Source organism: Megalops cyprinoides, chromosome 9, assembly GCF_013368585.1.
Source record: "Megalops cyprinoides isolate fMegCyp1 chromosome 9, fMegCyp1.pri, whole genome shotgun sequence".
NCBI classification, from domain to species: Eukaryota; Metazoa; Chordata; class Actinopteri; order Elopiformes; family Megalopidae; genus Megalops; species Megalops cyprinoides.
Genome location: NC_050591.1, coordinates 37,898,219 through 37,912,973, shown reverse-complemented (window position 1 = coordinate 37,912,973; position 14,755 = coordinate 37,898,219). Strand labels below are relative to the sequence as shown.

The 14,755-nt window shown below is 52.5% G+C and overlaps 1 protein-coding gene across 2 annotated transcripts in view; it reads left to right on the top strand.

The window, feature by feature from the left end:
• Window positions 1–14,755, top strand: part of LOC118783067 (sortilin-related receptor-like) — a 50,666-nt gene that overhangs the window by 4,932 nt on the left and 30,979 nt on the right. The window contains exons 2-6 of one of the 2 annotated variants that reach the window (XM_036536741.1): window positions 7,611–7,727; window positions 8,402–8,527; window positions 8,918–9,079; window positions 9,459–9,526; window positions 10,647–10,827. In XM_036536741.1, the coding sequence (XP_036392634.1) occupies window positions 7,611–7,727; window positions 8,402–8,527; window positions 8,918–9,079; window positions 9,459–9,526; window positions 10,647–10,827 (654 nt within the window). Of the gene's footprint in view, window positions 1–7,610; window positions 7,728–7,762; window positions 7,821–8,401; window positions 8,528–8,917; window positions 9,080–9,458; window positions 9,527–10,646; window positions 10,828–14,755 lie in introns of those variants that run through there. The other variant, XM_036536742.1, reaches the window with a different exon arrangement.

Sequence of the window (14,755 nt, the reverse complement as noted above, 5' to 3'; positions counted from 1 at the left end):
AGGTGGAGGTGATGTCAGGATCTCAGGAAAGCAGCAGGAATTAGCAGTGTGGTGTTCGCGTGAGCCTCTCCCTGTGCTGTTATGCCTGTGCTTGTTGATCAAGGGCCTTTTTCTGCAGAGTACAGAATGATTCTGTTTATCAGGCTGTCTGAGACGCACTTCACTCCTCCTCACTCAGGCTGTGGGTGGCGGGGGCTGGGGGGGGGGCTTTCAGCCTCCATCATGTAAAGAAGCTCAGGGAGTTCTGAGCGCTTCACAGTCGTCTGTGTTAAAAGGCGCTACTCAGACTGCGTAGCGCTGAGCTCAGTGTGTCTGTACAGCGCTTGTGCTAAACTGCTGCTGCAGCTCCCTGGATGTCACACCTGTGCAGCTTATGCAGAATCCTGCTCCATTACTCCACAATGTCTCCAGTGTCTCACCCTGCCTGGTCTCCCCTCACCGCTGCTGGTGATGGCTCTCCTCTGCTACAGAGCTCTGGTGTGGCCTGCTGAGGGGAATTCTGCCCTCTCAGCTTCAGCGGATCGCCTGACCCTGACACAGCGGCCAGGCCACTGCACTCAGCTTCCCCAGGATGGGACCCACCCCACCCATCAAATGTCCCAATCCTATGTCCCTCTTAAGTGCAATTATACAGGTGGAAGTATATTTTAGAGTTTTATGTAATGGTATGTGGAGGTTTAATTGCATGAGCATTAGGAATGACAGAGTCCTTTAGTTGTACATACTGTTTGTAACAGTTGTGATCTCAACACTATGCTTAGCACTGATGTTTATTCATGTGTGGTTAGCAGTGCCCTGTTTGTGCTTTTCATACCACTTTATTAGATGCGCTGTGTAAATTGCTCAGGTTAGGAGTGCCTGCTGAGTGCCTGTAATGTAATGTAATGTAATGTAATGTAATGTAATGTAATGTAATGTAGCAGGTGAAAGTACAGGCATTCGCTGCGTTCCAGCCTTGATTTGCAGTGGGAGTCTGTGCAGGCAGTAGTGGCAGAACTTGGTAAAGGTGACAGATCTGACTGCTGAAAGCACAGTGCCCTCTCCAAACGCGCCAGTTTGAATAAACCACTACAGAGCCGGGTGGCAGTTTGTGCCTCTGCTTGCAGAGCTCATGAGTGGCTCCCTGTTGGGACCACCCAGTCTCTGGAAGGTTGTGGACATTTCAGGGACCTTGTCACCAGCTGCTGAATGCGGTCTGGTACCTGATGTAATTGGGTGTAATGCATTTCTTATTTTAGTAAAGTGAAACTGGTTTTTACACATATCTGGCCATGTATCTGTGTGTAAAACCCACCAGCAAACACACACACACACACAGTCTGCAGGGATTTTGTTTTGAAGAGTTATTACTCAGCTGGACTGGAGTTGTGTCAGCTGCTGCTGTTTGGTGTATTGGCTTCCTTTGATAACTTTCCTTTCCGCTGTCTGGCTTCGCCCGGCGTCCCACACTCAGTGTTTGAGGGTTTAGTATTCATGGTGATTTTGGTCTTGGTGCACGTTCTGTCTCTCTCTGTGTTACTCCATCTCTCTCTCTCTCACTCTCTCTCTCTCTCTTACACACACACACACACACACACACACACACACACACACACACGCTGTCTCTCTCACTAAAGAATTCCATCACTTTTTACCCGCTTTATAGAATTTCGCTAACATTCAACTGTGGAAAGTCTAGTTTTATCCTTTTTTTATGTGTTTTTATGCATGTGCTGTGCTGTGGAATGGAAAGGGTCTGAGGTTGGAAAGGCCTGTCTTTTGCATTATTGTCAGGTGAGATTCTGTTCTCAGATTTGTGTGGTCTTCAGGTCTTCACCCTGATTCCACCTCAGTGACACTGAGCCAGGACTGCTGTAAAGGTGTGCTGGTTCGACTCCACCTGGTTCAGTTCCTGTACCTGACTGTGGTGATGTTTCAGCCTTTGGAAATATGCCGTTATTCTTAGCGGCAGTAATGGTGACAGTTAGCTGATGTAGCTGTCGACAGACACTTCAGCAGGTCACGCTCCCTTTTTGATGAAACTGATGAAACCAGATGAAGCCACATGATTGGCTGGCTGGCTCACCAGCCTTTGTTGTGAGCGCTGATTAGATCGTCTGACAGGTGGGCAGCCGTTTGGTGCCATCCTGGCGGAGACTGGCACTCGCTCTGTCTGTGTTCCTGTGTCTCCTGCTCCATCCACACACCATTTCACCTTTTCCCTGTACACGCCTGTGATTGGAGGAGATGGGTTTGTAGCTGGAACCAGCCAATCAGAAAACGCATTGCTGAAGGGTGCAGTCTCGCCCCACCATGCGCCTGAGTTCCTACTGATGTTTAACCCCTCCAGTGCTGCTTCTGGAGCTGCAGCAGACAGAGATTCTAACCACCTGAGGCTGATCTGCAGTCAGAGCCCACAGCCTGTGATCTGTGTGTGTGTGCGTGTGTGTGCGTGCGCGTGCCTGCTTGCATGCGTGCATGCGTGTGTGTGTGTGCGCGCATGTGTACACAAACTCACAAAGTGGTTTAATGATGTGCTGTGAGTTGAGGTGACTGTTTGCGGTTCGGGGCTGGTTTGTGTCAGACAGGGGAAGATGGACAGTGATTGAGTCTGTACCTCTGTGTCTGGCAGAATATTCCATCATAGCCGTAATGAAATGGAATCATAACTGAGGTCTCTCTCTTCTTGTATGCTGTTTGGGCTTTCTCGAGGCCTCTAATTCTGTCGTGTTCTTACAGCAGCTTCCCCAAGGACAGATCACGTGGCCTGCAGCAGCGCGGTCTCTCAGATCTTTGATCTGGGGGCCCGCTTCTTTTAACATTATCCTAATGAAAACAGTTGTGTAGCACTGCGAGACTGAAGTGTTGCTTTTGCAGACACTGGTTACAGTTGAGACTGTTTGCTGCAGATTCTCTGGTCCAGAGAGACAGAGCTTCCATCTCTGCTGCTGGATATTTACTGAAGCAAACTCCGGGCCTGCTGAGAGGTGCAGCAGCTGTGCCCCTTTGGGGAATGGAACCTGCAACCGCTGGTCCCACATGCCTCTGCCTCCTGCAGGTTCCTCTGCCAGAATTTAAAACGCTGTGATAACCAAGAGCGGCAGTGTACCAGCTGCCATGTAATTACCATTATCTGCTGCATTGGGAGGGAATGAGCACCTGGTGACAAATTGAGATGGGGGCGCTCTTGCCCAAATGCTTTCTTTTCATTGGCTGTCCTCGCACACAGACATGGAGCTCTCCATCCCAGCCCAAATGGCCAGAGGAGAGAGACCTCAGAGGAGAAAGAGAGGCTGCGAATTTACTATGAAGCCACGGTCTTCCCCCTGTGAAAATGTGTAAAGCAGGTTCACAGGGAGCGTTTCCTGTTTTAGCCGGTGCTACAGCAGTGAAGCCCTGAGAGGGCCTGGCGTTGTGGCCACAGGGCAGTGGTGCAGCAGGGCTGTGATTGGCCGGATGAAACGGCATGCGGGGGGGGGGCAGAACCCCTGCTGCAGAGGTGATGTCATCGGTTCAGTCCTCCCAGCAGTCACATGACCTGTCCCATCCTGCCGCGGCTGAATAATGCATGAGGAAATGCTAGGAGAGTGTAAACACTCACCTCGCCTCGCTCTCCTCGCTCGCCCCGCTCAGCCCGCTCGCCCCTCTCAGGAGAGACTCCACGGGAAAGTGACGTTCCTTTCGCTCATTTTTTCACCCAGGGGCGGGGGTGGGGGGGTGTGCCGGTGTGTTTTGGCACTGTGTGGGACAGAGACACCTGCACAGTGGCTGAGCTGAGTCCTAATGAAGGAGAGAGAGAATGATAGAGTGAGAGAGCAGGGAGAGAAAGTATTGGTGGTGGGGGAGGGGGGTGCTGGTGACAGAGAGAGAGAAAGTGCTGGCATGAGAGAGAAAGAGAGACAGAGACAGAGTAGTGTTGCTGGCAGCTGTGGTTATGCAGTGTTGACTCACCATGAATTGGTGTTAATTAAAACAACATGCAGAACATCTTTCAGACCAGCCCTCCTAACGACACTCACACAACAGCCTGCATTGTACAAAACAAGGATGGAACTTACTAAAGGTGAACTGAGTACCTGGGGGGTATGGCAGTCTGTACATTACATGCATGAACACTCCCCAGGACAACACACCAGCACTGAACAGTAAAGCTCTGCTAACGGGCCCTACAGCATGGTGAGGGAACTCATTAGGGCTTTGAGAGGCTCTATAATGGTGGTGGTGAAGGGTGTTTGGAGTTTTGGACAGAGAGTGTCAGAGTGTGCAGGCTGAGACTACGGTCAAGCTGTCTGTGGTAATGGGTGACAGAACCTTCCAGAGCACGTTAACCTCTTCAGCCTCTCCTGCGCATTTGCAGGCAGCAGTCTTCTGAAGGGGGTTAAAATGCAGCTGGGATCAGGAAGGGCGGATCTCAGCCATTTCATTCATGACCAGCCTCAGCCCAGCCTGCGTCTGTATGCTCTCTCTCGGGCACGTATCACTCAGGTTTGGAGGGGACTGTTTTGAGTTTTACTCTGTTTGGTTCCCCTGCAGCAGGATGGGGGAGGGGCCAGTGTTGAGAGAAACCTAAAAAAATCCTGTTTTTACACCTCGTACCCTTCAACCTCTTCATTATGGGCTCAGACAAAGAAAAGTGTACAAAGCTTTTCCAGGCTTATGCTAAGTGTTCATCCAGAGACCCTGCTTGTCTGTCAGGAGCCTCTGCTCTGAGGTGTGTGTGTGTGTGTGTGTGTGTGTGTCTGTGTGAGAGATGTGTGAGATTTGTGTGTTTGTGTGTGTGTGTGTGAGTGTGTGTGTGTGGTGTGTCTGTGTGAGGTATGTGTGAGTGTGTGAGGTATGAGTGAGTGTGTGTGTGTGTGTGTGTGTGTGTGTGTGTGTGTGTATCCCAGCATGCCATGCTCCAGGTGGGGGTGAGGGTGAGGGAGATAAGGAGCAGAAGTGCTCGTCCCGCCAGCGAGGCGTTTGGAGTGTGAGGGATTGTGAGTGAAAGCGGAGAGTGCAGGGTTCCGGACGGCCTCCCTGCGTCTGACTGCTGCACGATCACTTCCAGCCTGTCACATGCTATCAGCGCGCTTACGCACTTCAGCGCAGTGTCAGATGCTATCAGTGCGCTTACGCACTTCAGCGCAGAGGAATGCCGTGTGTCTGGGACTGCTAGTGTGCTGCGGACCTGCGCTCATACTCCCCAGAACTGCCCCCCGAGGGGGAAGGGGTGTCCTAGTCACCCCCCCAACGCTGTGGTGACAGACCTCACTACTGTCAGAGTCCCTGTGAATATGTGCAGCTCCAGGCTGCTCTGAAGGACTCACTGTCATATTGCTGACACCCATGTACCTGTCCCAGCGGGGGCGTGAGGTGTGTATCCCAGCGGGGGCGTGAGGTGTGTGTCCCAGTGTGGGCGTGAGGTGTGTGTCCCAGTGTGGGCGTGAGATGTGTGTCCCAGCGTGGGCGTGAGGTGTCTGTCCCAGTGTGGGCGTGAGGTGTCTGTCCCAGCGGGGGCGTGAGGTGTGTGTCCCAGTGTGGGCGTGAGGTGTCTGTCCCAGTGTGGGCGTGAGGTGTGTGTCCCTGCGGGGGCGTGAGGTGTGTGTCCCAGTGTGGGCGTGAGGTGTGTGTCTCAGCGGGGGCGTGAGGTGTCTGTCCCAGCGTGGGCATGAGGTGTGTGTCCCAGCAGAGGCGTGAGGTATGTCCCTGTGATTTGTCCTGCTGACCAGCTAACTCTGAGGCCACAGCCTGGTGAGGCAGACAGCTTCTTTCTGCCCTCTTAGAGGGTAAAGAACATTAAGGTCTCATACTGGCATCTCCTATCAAATAAGGAATATGTTTGAAAAGCAGGTCCTGTTGTAAGTGTGTGCATGTGTGTGTGCAGGTCTGTGTGTATGTGCATGTATGTTCATGTGTGTTCATGTCTGTGTGTATGTGCGTGTGTGTGTGTGTGTGTTTGTAGAACTATGTGCTGTCTTTGCACATTGACTCAGCACATTAGAACCTAAATGGTTCACGTGGAATTCGAATCGGATTTGTGTTGACAAAAGTTCTCCGTTGAATTTGTTCCTTTGTTTTCAGAAAATAAGATTTTGAATATTGGGGCTGTGGAGGCTTAAATCTTGGCCATGTGTAATAGGATTGGAGGCAGTCTGACGGCCTCCAGATAGGATCCTCTCTCACCTGTGAATGAGGAACACCATTCACAGAGGTTTTATCCTCACAGAATCGGAATTCTCTTTATTTAGATCTGTCATTGGCACTGTAACACAGAGAGTGTTCTTCTGTAACACAGGCAGCTTCCCCCCTGTAACACAGAGAGCATTTCCTCTGTAACACAGGCAGCTCTTCTCAGAGGGAGGCTAGCTGTGCTTTCCCTCTGTAGCGCAGGGAGCGCTCTTTAGGTGGGTGTGGAGACTCAGGTGTCTCAGGAGGGAGAAACGCAGTGATGCTGGGAGCCAGGCACTGTGCCCTGTTGCACTGGGGTTTCAGTGGACCCTACAAAGTATGTCAAAGTTCTGTTCCTCTGAAAAGGCAGAACGTAGAGAAAGCAGGCCTTTGTGTGCAGAGATGAATGCGGTGATTAAGAGCGCTGGGGTCGGGAGGCGGTTTGCAGCGGCACAGCTGGCACTGAGTGCTGGAGAGGCTGCCCTCCTGCAGGAGAGAGGCCGTCTGCTTGTTTGCTGTTTCCGTGCTCCGTGGTGCCAGTGGCGGCTGAAGAGCAGACAGGAAGTGGAGGAGTGAGAGGGAGGGTGGGCAGCGGTTTGCACAGCAGCAGCATTTAAATGCAGAGCTCAGCCTGGGCTGGGACAGCCGTGCGGGGACTGAGGCGGGACACCTGCCTGCCTGTGGGAGGCGGGGCTCTGGCTGTGACTGGGAGGCGGAGCTCTGGCTGTGACTGGGAGGCGGGGCTCTGGCTGCGACTGGGAGGCGGGGCTCTGGCTGTGACTGGGAGGCGGGGCTCTGGCTGTGACTGGGAGGCGGGGCTCTGGCTGCGACTGGGAGGCGGGGCTCTGGCTGCGACTGGGAGGCGGGGCTCTGGCTGCGACTGGGAGGCGGGGCTCTGGCTGTGACTGGGAGGCGGGGCTCTGGCTGCGACTGGGAGGCGGGGCTCTGGCTGTGACTGGGAGGCGGGGCTCTCGCTCTGACTGATCCACACACCTGCGGTCCTTTAACACTGGCCGGTAGCGTCTCCCCAGGGCTGCACAGCGTCCTGCTCTCTGCTGGGATGTGCCATGGATGCAATGTTTTTAGCTGCTGTGTTTGCTGAGCCATTGAAATTATTAAATGCTCAGGTTAATAAGAGCAGCCTTGCTTCTGTTGGGGACAGAGGCTGTGTTTTGTGTGTTTGGGAGGGACAGAGGCTGTGTTTTGTGTGTGGGAGGGACAGAGGCTGTGTGTTTGGGAGGGACAGAGGCTGTGTGTTTGGGAGGGACAGAGGCTGTGTTTTGTGTGTGGGAGGGACAGAGGCTGTGTTTTGTGTTTGGGAGGGACAGAGGCTGTGTTTTGTGTTTGGGAGGGACAGAGGCTGTGTTTTGTGTGTTTGGGAGGGACAGAGGCTGTGTGTGTGGGAGGGACAGAGGCTGTGTTTTGTGTGTTTGGGAGGGACAGAGGCAGTTTGCTGTACCTGTGTCCTCTTGTCTTCGCAGGCGAACCTGAATGACTCTCATAACCAGATGGTGGTGCACTGGGCGGGGGAGAAGAGCAACGTGATCGTGGCGCTGGCCAGAGATGGCGCGGGCGTGTCCAGCTCCAGCACCAGCTCGGTGAGGAGGCCCGGCTAGCCCGAAACCTGCCCGAACCCTGCCCGAACACCGCCCCAGAGACTGCTACCAAACAGCCAAAACAGCCAAAAAATGGTTTATTCATTCACTGATTTAATCACACACAGTTCAGACTTTTCTCCGACTTCCTTTTTTTGACAGGAACATTTAACTGCACCCAGTGCTTCCACCCTTCTTATCTCATTTTCCCAGCATGCTTTGCTACACACAGAGTTTGGTTCAGTTTACATCTCTCCTGAGGTCAGCGATTCCCCCGAGCTGGGAATGCAAGTAACTGATAACAAATCAGACTAAAAAGAAATCATGGTCTACATTTTAACATCTTGCGTATCTGCAGAATGTGCAGTAGCTATTTGACTGTGTCTCTACCAGCCTTTCCTCACCAGGCTAGCTAATCAACCAGATGACTCACAGCACCTTACAGCTTTAAATTGGTTTAATTTTGTTGTTTTGGGTTCTGATGTTCCTGTTAGATGAGGGGTTTGGAATCTTCATCATTTATTTATTCAAATAAAACCTGCATCAATGTCTAACATGGGATGTGTGTTGCTGTAAATTATTTACAGAAAGTTGCGTTCTTACCGCATTGAGCTGATGTCCTGAACTCCTGACTGTCTTGTTCTGCCCGTCCGTTCATCTGTCTGTCCCTTGGGCAGGTCTACGTGTCGTATGACTATGGCACCACTTTCACGACCATCTTGGACCGGTTCCAGCTGCCCCCGAAGTCGAAGGCAAAGCAGGCAATAGCCCAGTTCTACCACAGCCCGGCTGACAACAAGAGGGTCAGTCTGTGAACAGTACCTACACATTTGTAGTGCGAGTCACTTGGATGTGAAAAGAGTGAAAAGCACAATTTGTGTCTGCAGTGGAAATATTCCTTCCTGCTCTTCCATATGATTAGTGGGAGGGTTGTTGATTCTCATTCTTAGACTGATTAACCTCTCTTTTCAGGTCTTCATGTTACTGCCCTGTTCTGGTTGGTGATAAAAATGGAATATGGTTTTTGCATTTGTAGCTATCTATTTGTGTGTTTGTGGTTGATATCACATATCAGTGTGCATTCATTCTGATGGATAACGCTGCACTTATCCGTAAGACAGTCCGCTCTCCGTTTCAGTCTCAGTGGCTGTCATGCCTAACCTCTGTCTCTCTCCCTCCTGTCCTCCCTGAAGTACATCTTCGCAGACACCACTAACAACTACCTGTGGAACACCTTCGACTTCTGCAAGACCATCCAGGGCTTCTCTGTTCCCTTCAAACCCACAGACCTCCTGCTGCACAGCACAAGACCCAATCTGCTACTGGGCTACGACAGCTCTCACGCCAACAAAAAGGTACACAGCTCTCACAAAGACAGCTCTACCAACGAACAGGTACACTGCCTTAGGGAGTCACTACCTGCATGTATGTATTGTGTGTGTGTGTGTGTGTGTGTGTGTGTGTGTGTGTGTGTGTGTATGTGTGTGTCAGTAGGTGTGCTTGCATGCAACCCTCTGTGTGTGTGTGTGTGTGTGCGTGTGAGAGAGAGAGAGAGAGAGAGCGAGCGAGAGAGAGAGTGTATGTGTGTCTGCACGTGTGTATTGTATGGTTGTATGTGGATTTACTTGTGTGAGCGTGTGTGTGTGTGTGTGTGTGTGTGTGTGTGTGTGTGTGTGTGTGTGTGTCAGTGGGTGTACTTGTGAGTGAATATTAACAAACTCCTCCTTTCTGCAGCTCTGGAAATCAGATGACTTTGGTGAGACGTGGATTTTGATTCAAGAACATGTCAAGTCGTACTTTTGGTAAGATTTATATTAGTAATTATGTATAAGAAACCATGACATGACAATAGACAGGGATTGGTTGCATGTCCTGCAGGGAGAGGGGGTGTGTCGTGCAGAAAGAGGGGGTGTGTCCTTGGTGATGGTGATCATATAGCAAAGCTCTCACAGCACCAGGGGATTGGTATTGGCTCTGTACCGGGGAGCTCTATACCTGAGATAATGCCCACCTGCAGTGGGGTGTGCTTGTCTCTGGGGGTCGGATCAGGAAGAAGGGGGGGATTGGAGCCGGAAAGTAATCACTGTGAGTTCAGACTGCCCTGTGCTGTCAGTCAGTAAGTGTAGAGAAGCATATAGCCTGCCCTGGTCACAATCAGATGCACATCATCGCCTAAGCCAGAGAAGCGTCCCGCGCCTGCGCTGGCAGTGAGCAGTGTGCCGCGCCTGTAACAGCACGCAGTACACAGGGAGGAGCAGAGCATGCTGGGATTTCTGTACATTCTAATCCCCAGGCAAGCCGCGGTGCGGATTGGCGCTGAAAATCTTGTTAAGAGGCCTGTAATCCCCGGGGTTTTGTGTAGCTCACACCCTGCTGCTAAAACGATTTTCCTCCCGGTTAGAAATTGGAGGCAGATACAGTGTCTTATTCACGCGTTCCCACAGCCTAACCCCCTGCTAGGAGGATGGAGAGCCAGCTGTAAGAACGGGCTTAACAGCTTTAAGGCCCGTCTCTGAAGTGAGCTGCATCAGAACCAGAGCCTCAGTAGTGTTAGCCTAACAGCATAGCTGGGTCATACCACACTGCTGCTTCCTATTCGAGCTGTGCTGTCTCCAGGCTGGAGGTTCGGCTTTCCCTCCTCAGGTTTCTCTGTGCCTCCTCCTGCCTCTGACTCATGGTTCTGGGAACCGTAGAGCCCTCCCCTGCAGTTATCAGGAGCACTCCAGCAGAGTTTGAGGTCATGAAGGCAGACACACAGATCGAAAGGAGGGGTTTTTAAACTCTGTGTTCCTTTCTGTTGGTCCCTCTTGTCTGTTGTATGGACGTCTGTGAGGCCCTGGCTGTGGGCTCAGTGTCTCACCAAATGGGTACAACACAAGCGTTTCACCTGAGGTTTGAACCTGCACCCTTCTGGTTTCTCAGGGGTGTGGAGCCGTACGACCCCCCCACCATGGTGCTGGTGCAGCGGCGTGAGCCGCAGGGCGTGTCCAGCATCCTGAGCAGCACCGACTTCTTCCAGAGCGAGCAGAACCGCCGCGTGCTGCTGGAGCGGGTCGACAGCTTCCAGCTGCGGGACAAGTACATGTTCGCCACGCGCACTGCGGTGAGTTCCGCCGAATCACGCCCCCTCCGCCGCCCCCCCCCCCACGAGCCTCTCACAGGTCCCCTTCCTCACAGCCATGCCCCGGCTCTGAGCTGAAGCTTCTCTGTCCTCTTGGAGTACATTCTCTTTAGGGCATTCACAAGATAAAAAGGCTAATCATCTCGTCCTGGTGTTTCTGATAATTAGAGTTGTCTTCTTAATAACCAGCAAATTAACCAGGTAGGGGGGTGTTGACCCGTGAGGACCCGTTGGGTTGTCATTGTTATGAGTAAACCGGCTTTGGCCCTTGATGACCTTGTGCTGGATGCTGTATGACAATGAGTGGCAGAGCAGATATCTGTCTCCGTGATGGGTGATGGATGGTGGATATGTCCTGGTGTCCTGGCATTGGGGTGTCCCAGCTTTGGCGTGTCCCAGCATCAGGGTGTCTCAGTGATGGGGTGTCCTGGTGTTGGGACGTTCTAGCGTCGGGGTGTCTCAGTGTCAGAGTGTCCTGGTGTTGGGACGTCCCAGCGTCGGGATGTCTCAGTGTCGGGGTGCCAGGGTGTGTCAGTGTTGTTGTGGGTGTCTCAGCGCTGGGATGTCCCGGTGTCGGGGTGTCTCCGCGTCGGGGTGTCTCCGCGTCGGGGTGTCTCAGCGTCGGGGTGTCTCAGTGCTGGGACGTCCTGGCGTCGGGTTGTCTCCGTGTCGTGGTGTCTCCGTGTCGTGGTGTCTCCGCGTCGGGGTGTCTCCGTGTTGGGGCGTCTGAGTGCTGGGATGTCCCGGCGTCGGGGTGTCTCCGCGTCTGGCTGAGGATGAAAGCATGCCGCAGCGTTCTCTCTCAGTTTGCCATGCGGAGCCAGGCGAGCAGCAGCCAGAGATGCTCTTATTTCATGTCCTTTTGATGCTAATTAATGCCACGCTTACGGAGGCCTGTTTAATGTGGGCAGGCAGAACGCGAGTTATCCTGCTGACAGCCGCAGAGTCCCGGAGCAGGATGAGGAACCGCACACCCAACGCTCTGCCTCAGTACCTCCTTTCAGTTAACAGCTGTTGATCTGTGCGGTTATGACTGATTAGCTAATGTGGCTTGCTGCTGTTGGCACTTAAAACAGGGTTATATTACAGCAATTTCGAGTTTTGGTTCCTCGTCAACATTCTGTCACACACATTCATACTGAAGTAATGAGTGTGGATAACATGGGGCTTTCCTGAAGGAAATGAAAAATCAGAGCCTCAGAAATGTCAGTGTCAGACTAAACCCAGAGAACAGGGTGTTCTAAGCATGCAGCTCAGCAGTGGAAGATGGCTTAGTCTGTAAAAGAACAAAAGTGAGAGTTTGGAAATGGCTGGTCTCATTGGTCTGTACCCCACAGTGGGGGCTGTCTGAGTTTGGGCGTGTTGGAGGAGACCCTGTTTGTTCTGCTTTGGGCATCTTTGGGTCCTTCCTGAATATGTCGGTCCAATAAACAGCTTCTTAACTGATTGAAAGTGACCACTGGTTTCGTTCTTTTGGAAGGCCAGCCTGTCATCTGTTCCGTGTTTGTGCGCCTGGAGGATTTCTCTCTGGTTTTGTTGTTAATCGCAGTGAACGCAGCCTCACCCTGGCGTGTGATAAGGATCTGTGCCGTGAGTTTGACGTGGAGAGAGACTCTGGCCGTTTGTCTCTTTGTAAACAGACTTTGACCTCAGATAACCCCGTGCTGGGTACAGCATCCAAACAGGAAATGGACAAGCACAGCATGACCTCTCTGGAAACTGGGTCAGACAGGCGGTAATGGAGAGCACAGAGAGCACTGATCTGGGACCTGTTAGGGCTGCTTTACTTGGAGATCTTTGGATGAAGTGCAGCAGGTGAAGGAGCTCTGAGCAGTCAGACCCCGACCACACCCTGCGGAGGGGCTCAGACCTGAGCCGTGTGCTATAGAGGGGCTGAAACTCCACCCGTCACCGCAGCGGAGCTCTTTAACATGCTGATAATGGAGCCCCACTCTCTGTTCCCCCACAGCGGCAGGAGCTGCTCATCTGCCAATATGTTCCACTTTCTGTGCTCTGTACTCCCTCTCTCTCTGTCACGTTCTCTCTGTCTCTCTCTCTCTATCTCTCTCTCTCTCTCTCTCTCTCTCTCTTTCTCTCTCTGTCTCTCTCTCTCTATCTCTTTCTCTCTTTCTCTCTCTCTCTCTCTCTTTCTCTTTCTCTCTCTCCTCTCTGTTTTGGTGTTGGGGTACCGACTGGCTTCTTGTGGTGCAGAATTGCAGATGATTGTTATCATGGTAATGTTTTCCTTTGACAGTGTACTGCATTTCCTGTGATTTTCCCCCGTGATCTCCTTGGCTGCAGCGGTAGGAAAACTCGCTGCCGCTTCTGACAGGGTGTGAGCCGCTCTTTTTCATTTTTACCTTTGACCTTTGTTTGACCCCGTGACCTGGCACCATACAGGGGTACCCCAGAAATGATCTGAGAGCCAGAGAGAGCCCCGGGCATGCTGGCTCAGTGCAGACGCCTCTTTCTCCCCAGTCTCTCTCTCTCTAATAGGATTAGAGTAATGAGCCATGCGCTTCCGACGCCGGCCGCTTAAGACTAATTAAAGCTCCGAAACTGAGCCCTCCTCGTGAGGGTTTTATCCGATAACCACACCGATCCACTCTAATAATGCGGTCCTTTCATACGCAGCGACTCACTAATAACTTTGCGGGCTGAGCAGATAGCTGGGTCGCAGTCTGGCTGTGGAGGCTGATAGGAGACAGACACAGACAGCTTTACACTCCTTGCTGTGTTTACAGCTTTGCAGCTGCTGGGTGGGGGAGCAGGGAATCTGCTTCTTTGTAGTGCTGGCTTCACACATGTTTAAGCTGCGCTCAGAAAGTCAGCGAGGCATTCAGTTTGCATGCAGGCTGAGCCGTATGGCCCGGGTTCGAAACCTGCCTTATCCGACATGGGTCCCACAGTTGGGATAAATAGGCTTCGTTCGCCTAAGGGTTGGTGCTTTCTTGCCTCACCGCTCTCAGGTGCCATCCTGTGGTTGGCCGGGCCCCTGCGAGTTGCTTGGGTGGTGTCAGCGGAGTAGTGCCTGTCCTCAAACGAGCGCGTGCATTGTGGGAAGTGTTGTGTGGCAGTAGCCGTGGCCTGTGTGTGAGCGTGTGGGGGGATGGCCCTTGCTTCAGTGCTCCTGTGTGAGGGCAGAGGTCGCAGCAGTGAGACGAGGCTGATCTGTGATCAGTGACTGTACAGCAGGGTCACTGCAGGGCAGGAAGCACAGAGAGAGGCGAGTGAGGGGGTCTCACAGATGTGGCTGCAGCTGTGAGCGCAGTGACATTAATGTCCCGGTCCTGTCTGGAGCGGAAGGGACCAGAGTCTGCATAACGGGACCAGTGTCTGCATAACGAGAACAGGGATCAGGCTGCAGTCTCTCTCATCTCCTCTCCCATCCCGTCCCCCTGCTTCCCTCCTGCTCCAGACTCAGGTCCAGGCCCATCAGCTGCCCCACACTGGGGCTATATTTTTGGGTCTCTCTAATCTCCCCTATTATGGGCATAGGGGCATGGATGTCATAAACCTTCTGAGGGCATTAAATAGCAAATCTTTTGTCTTTTTTGATTAATTGCTTAGTAGATGGGATTTGCTTGCAGGGAAACCTCATATTTTTATTTAGAATGATGTAATATCCAAATATTGCTGAATATTGGCAACTCAGTTTATGCCACTTGCTCATGGATACAACAATGCCCCACCTGGGCATTGAACCTGCAGCCCGCACAGGTAAGCAGTGCACCTGCAGAGTGAATGTGTTGGGGGTGAGGCTGGCGTAAATGGGGGTCCCCAGCATCACTGAGCGGCTCTGTAGTGCGGCGTTCCCACACGGGTCAGCCAGCTCTCCCCTCCACTCTCCTCCTTCCTGGAGAAAACAGCCAGGTAAATCAAAGTGGTGAAAAGAGCCGAGGAGCCAGGC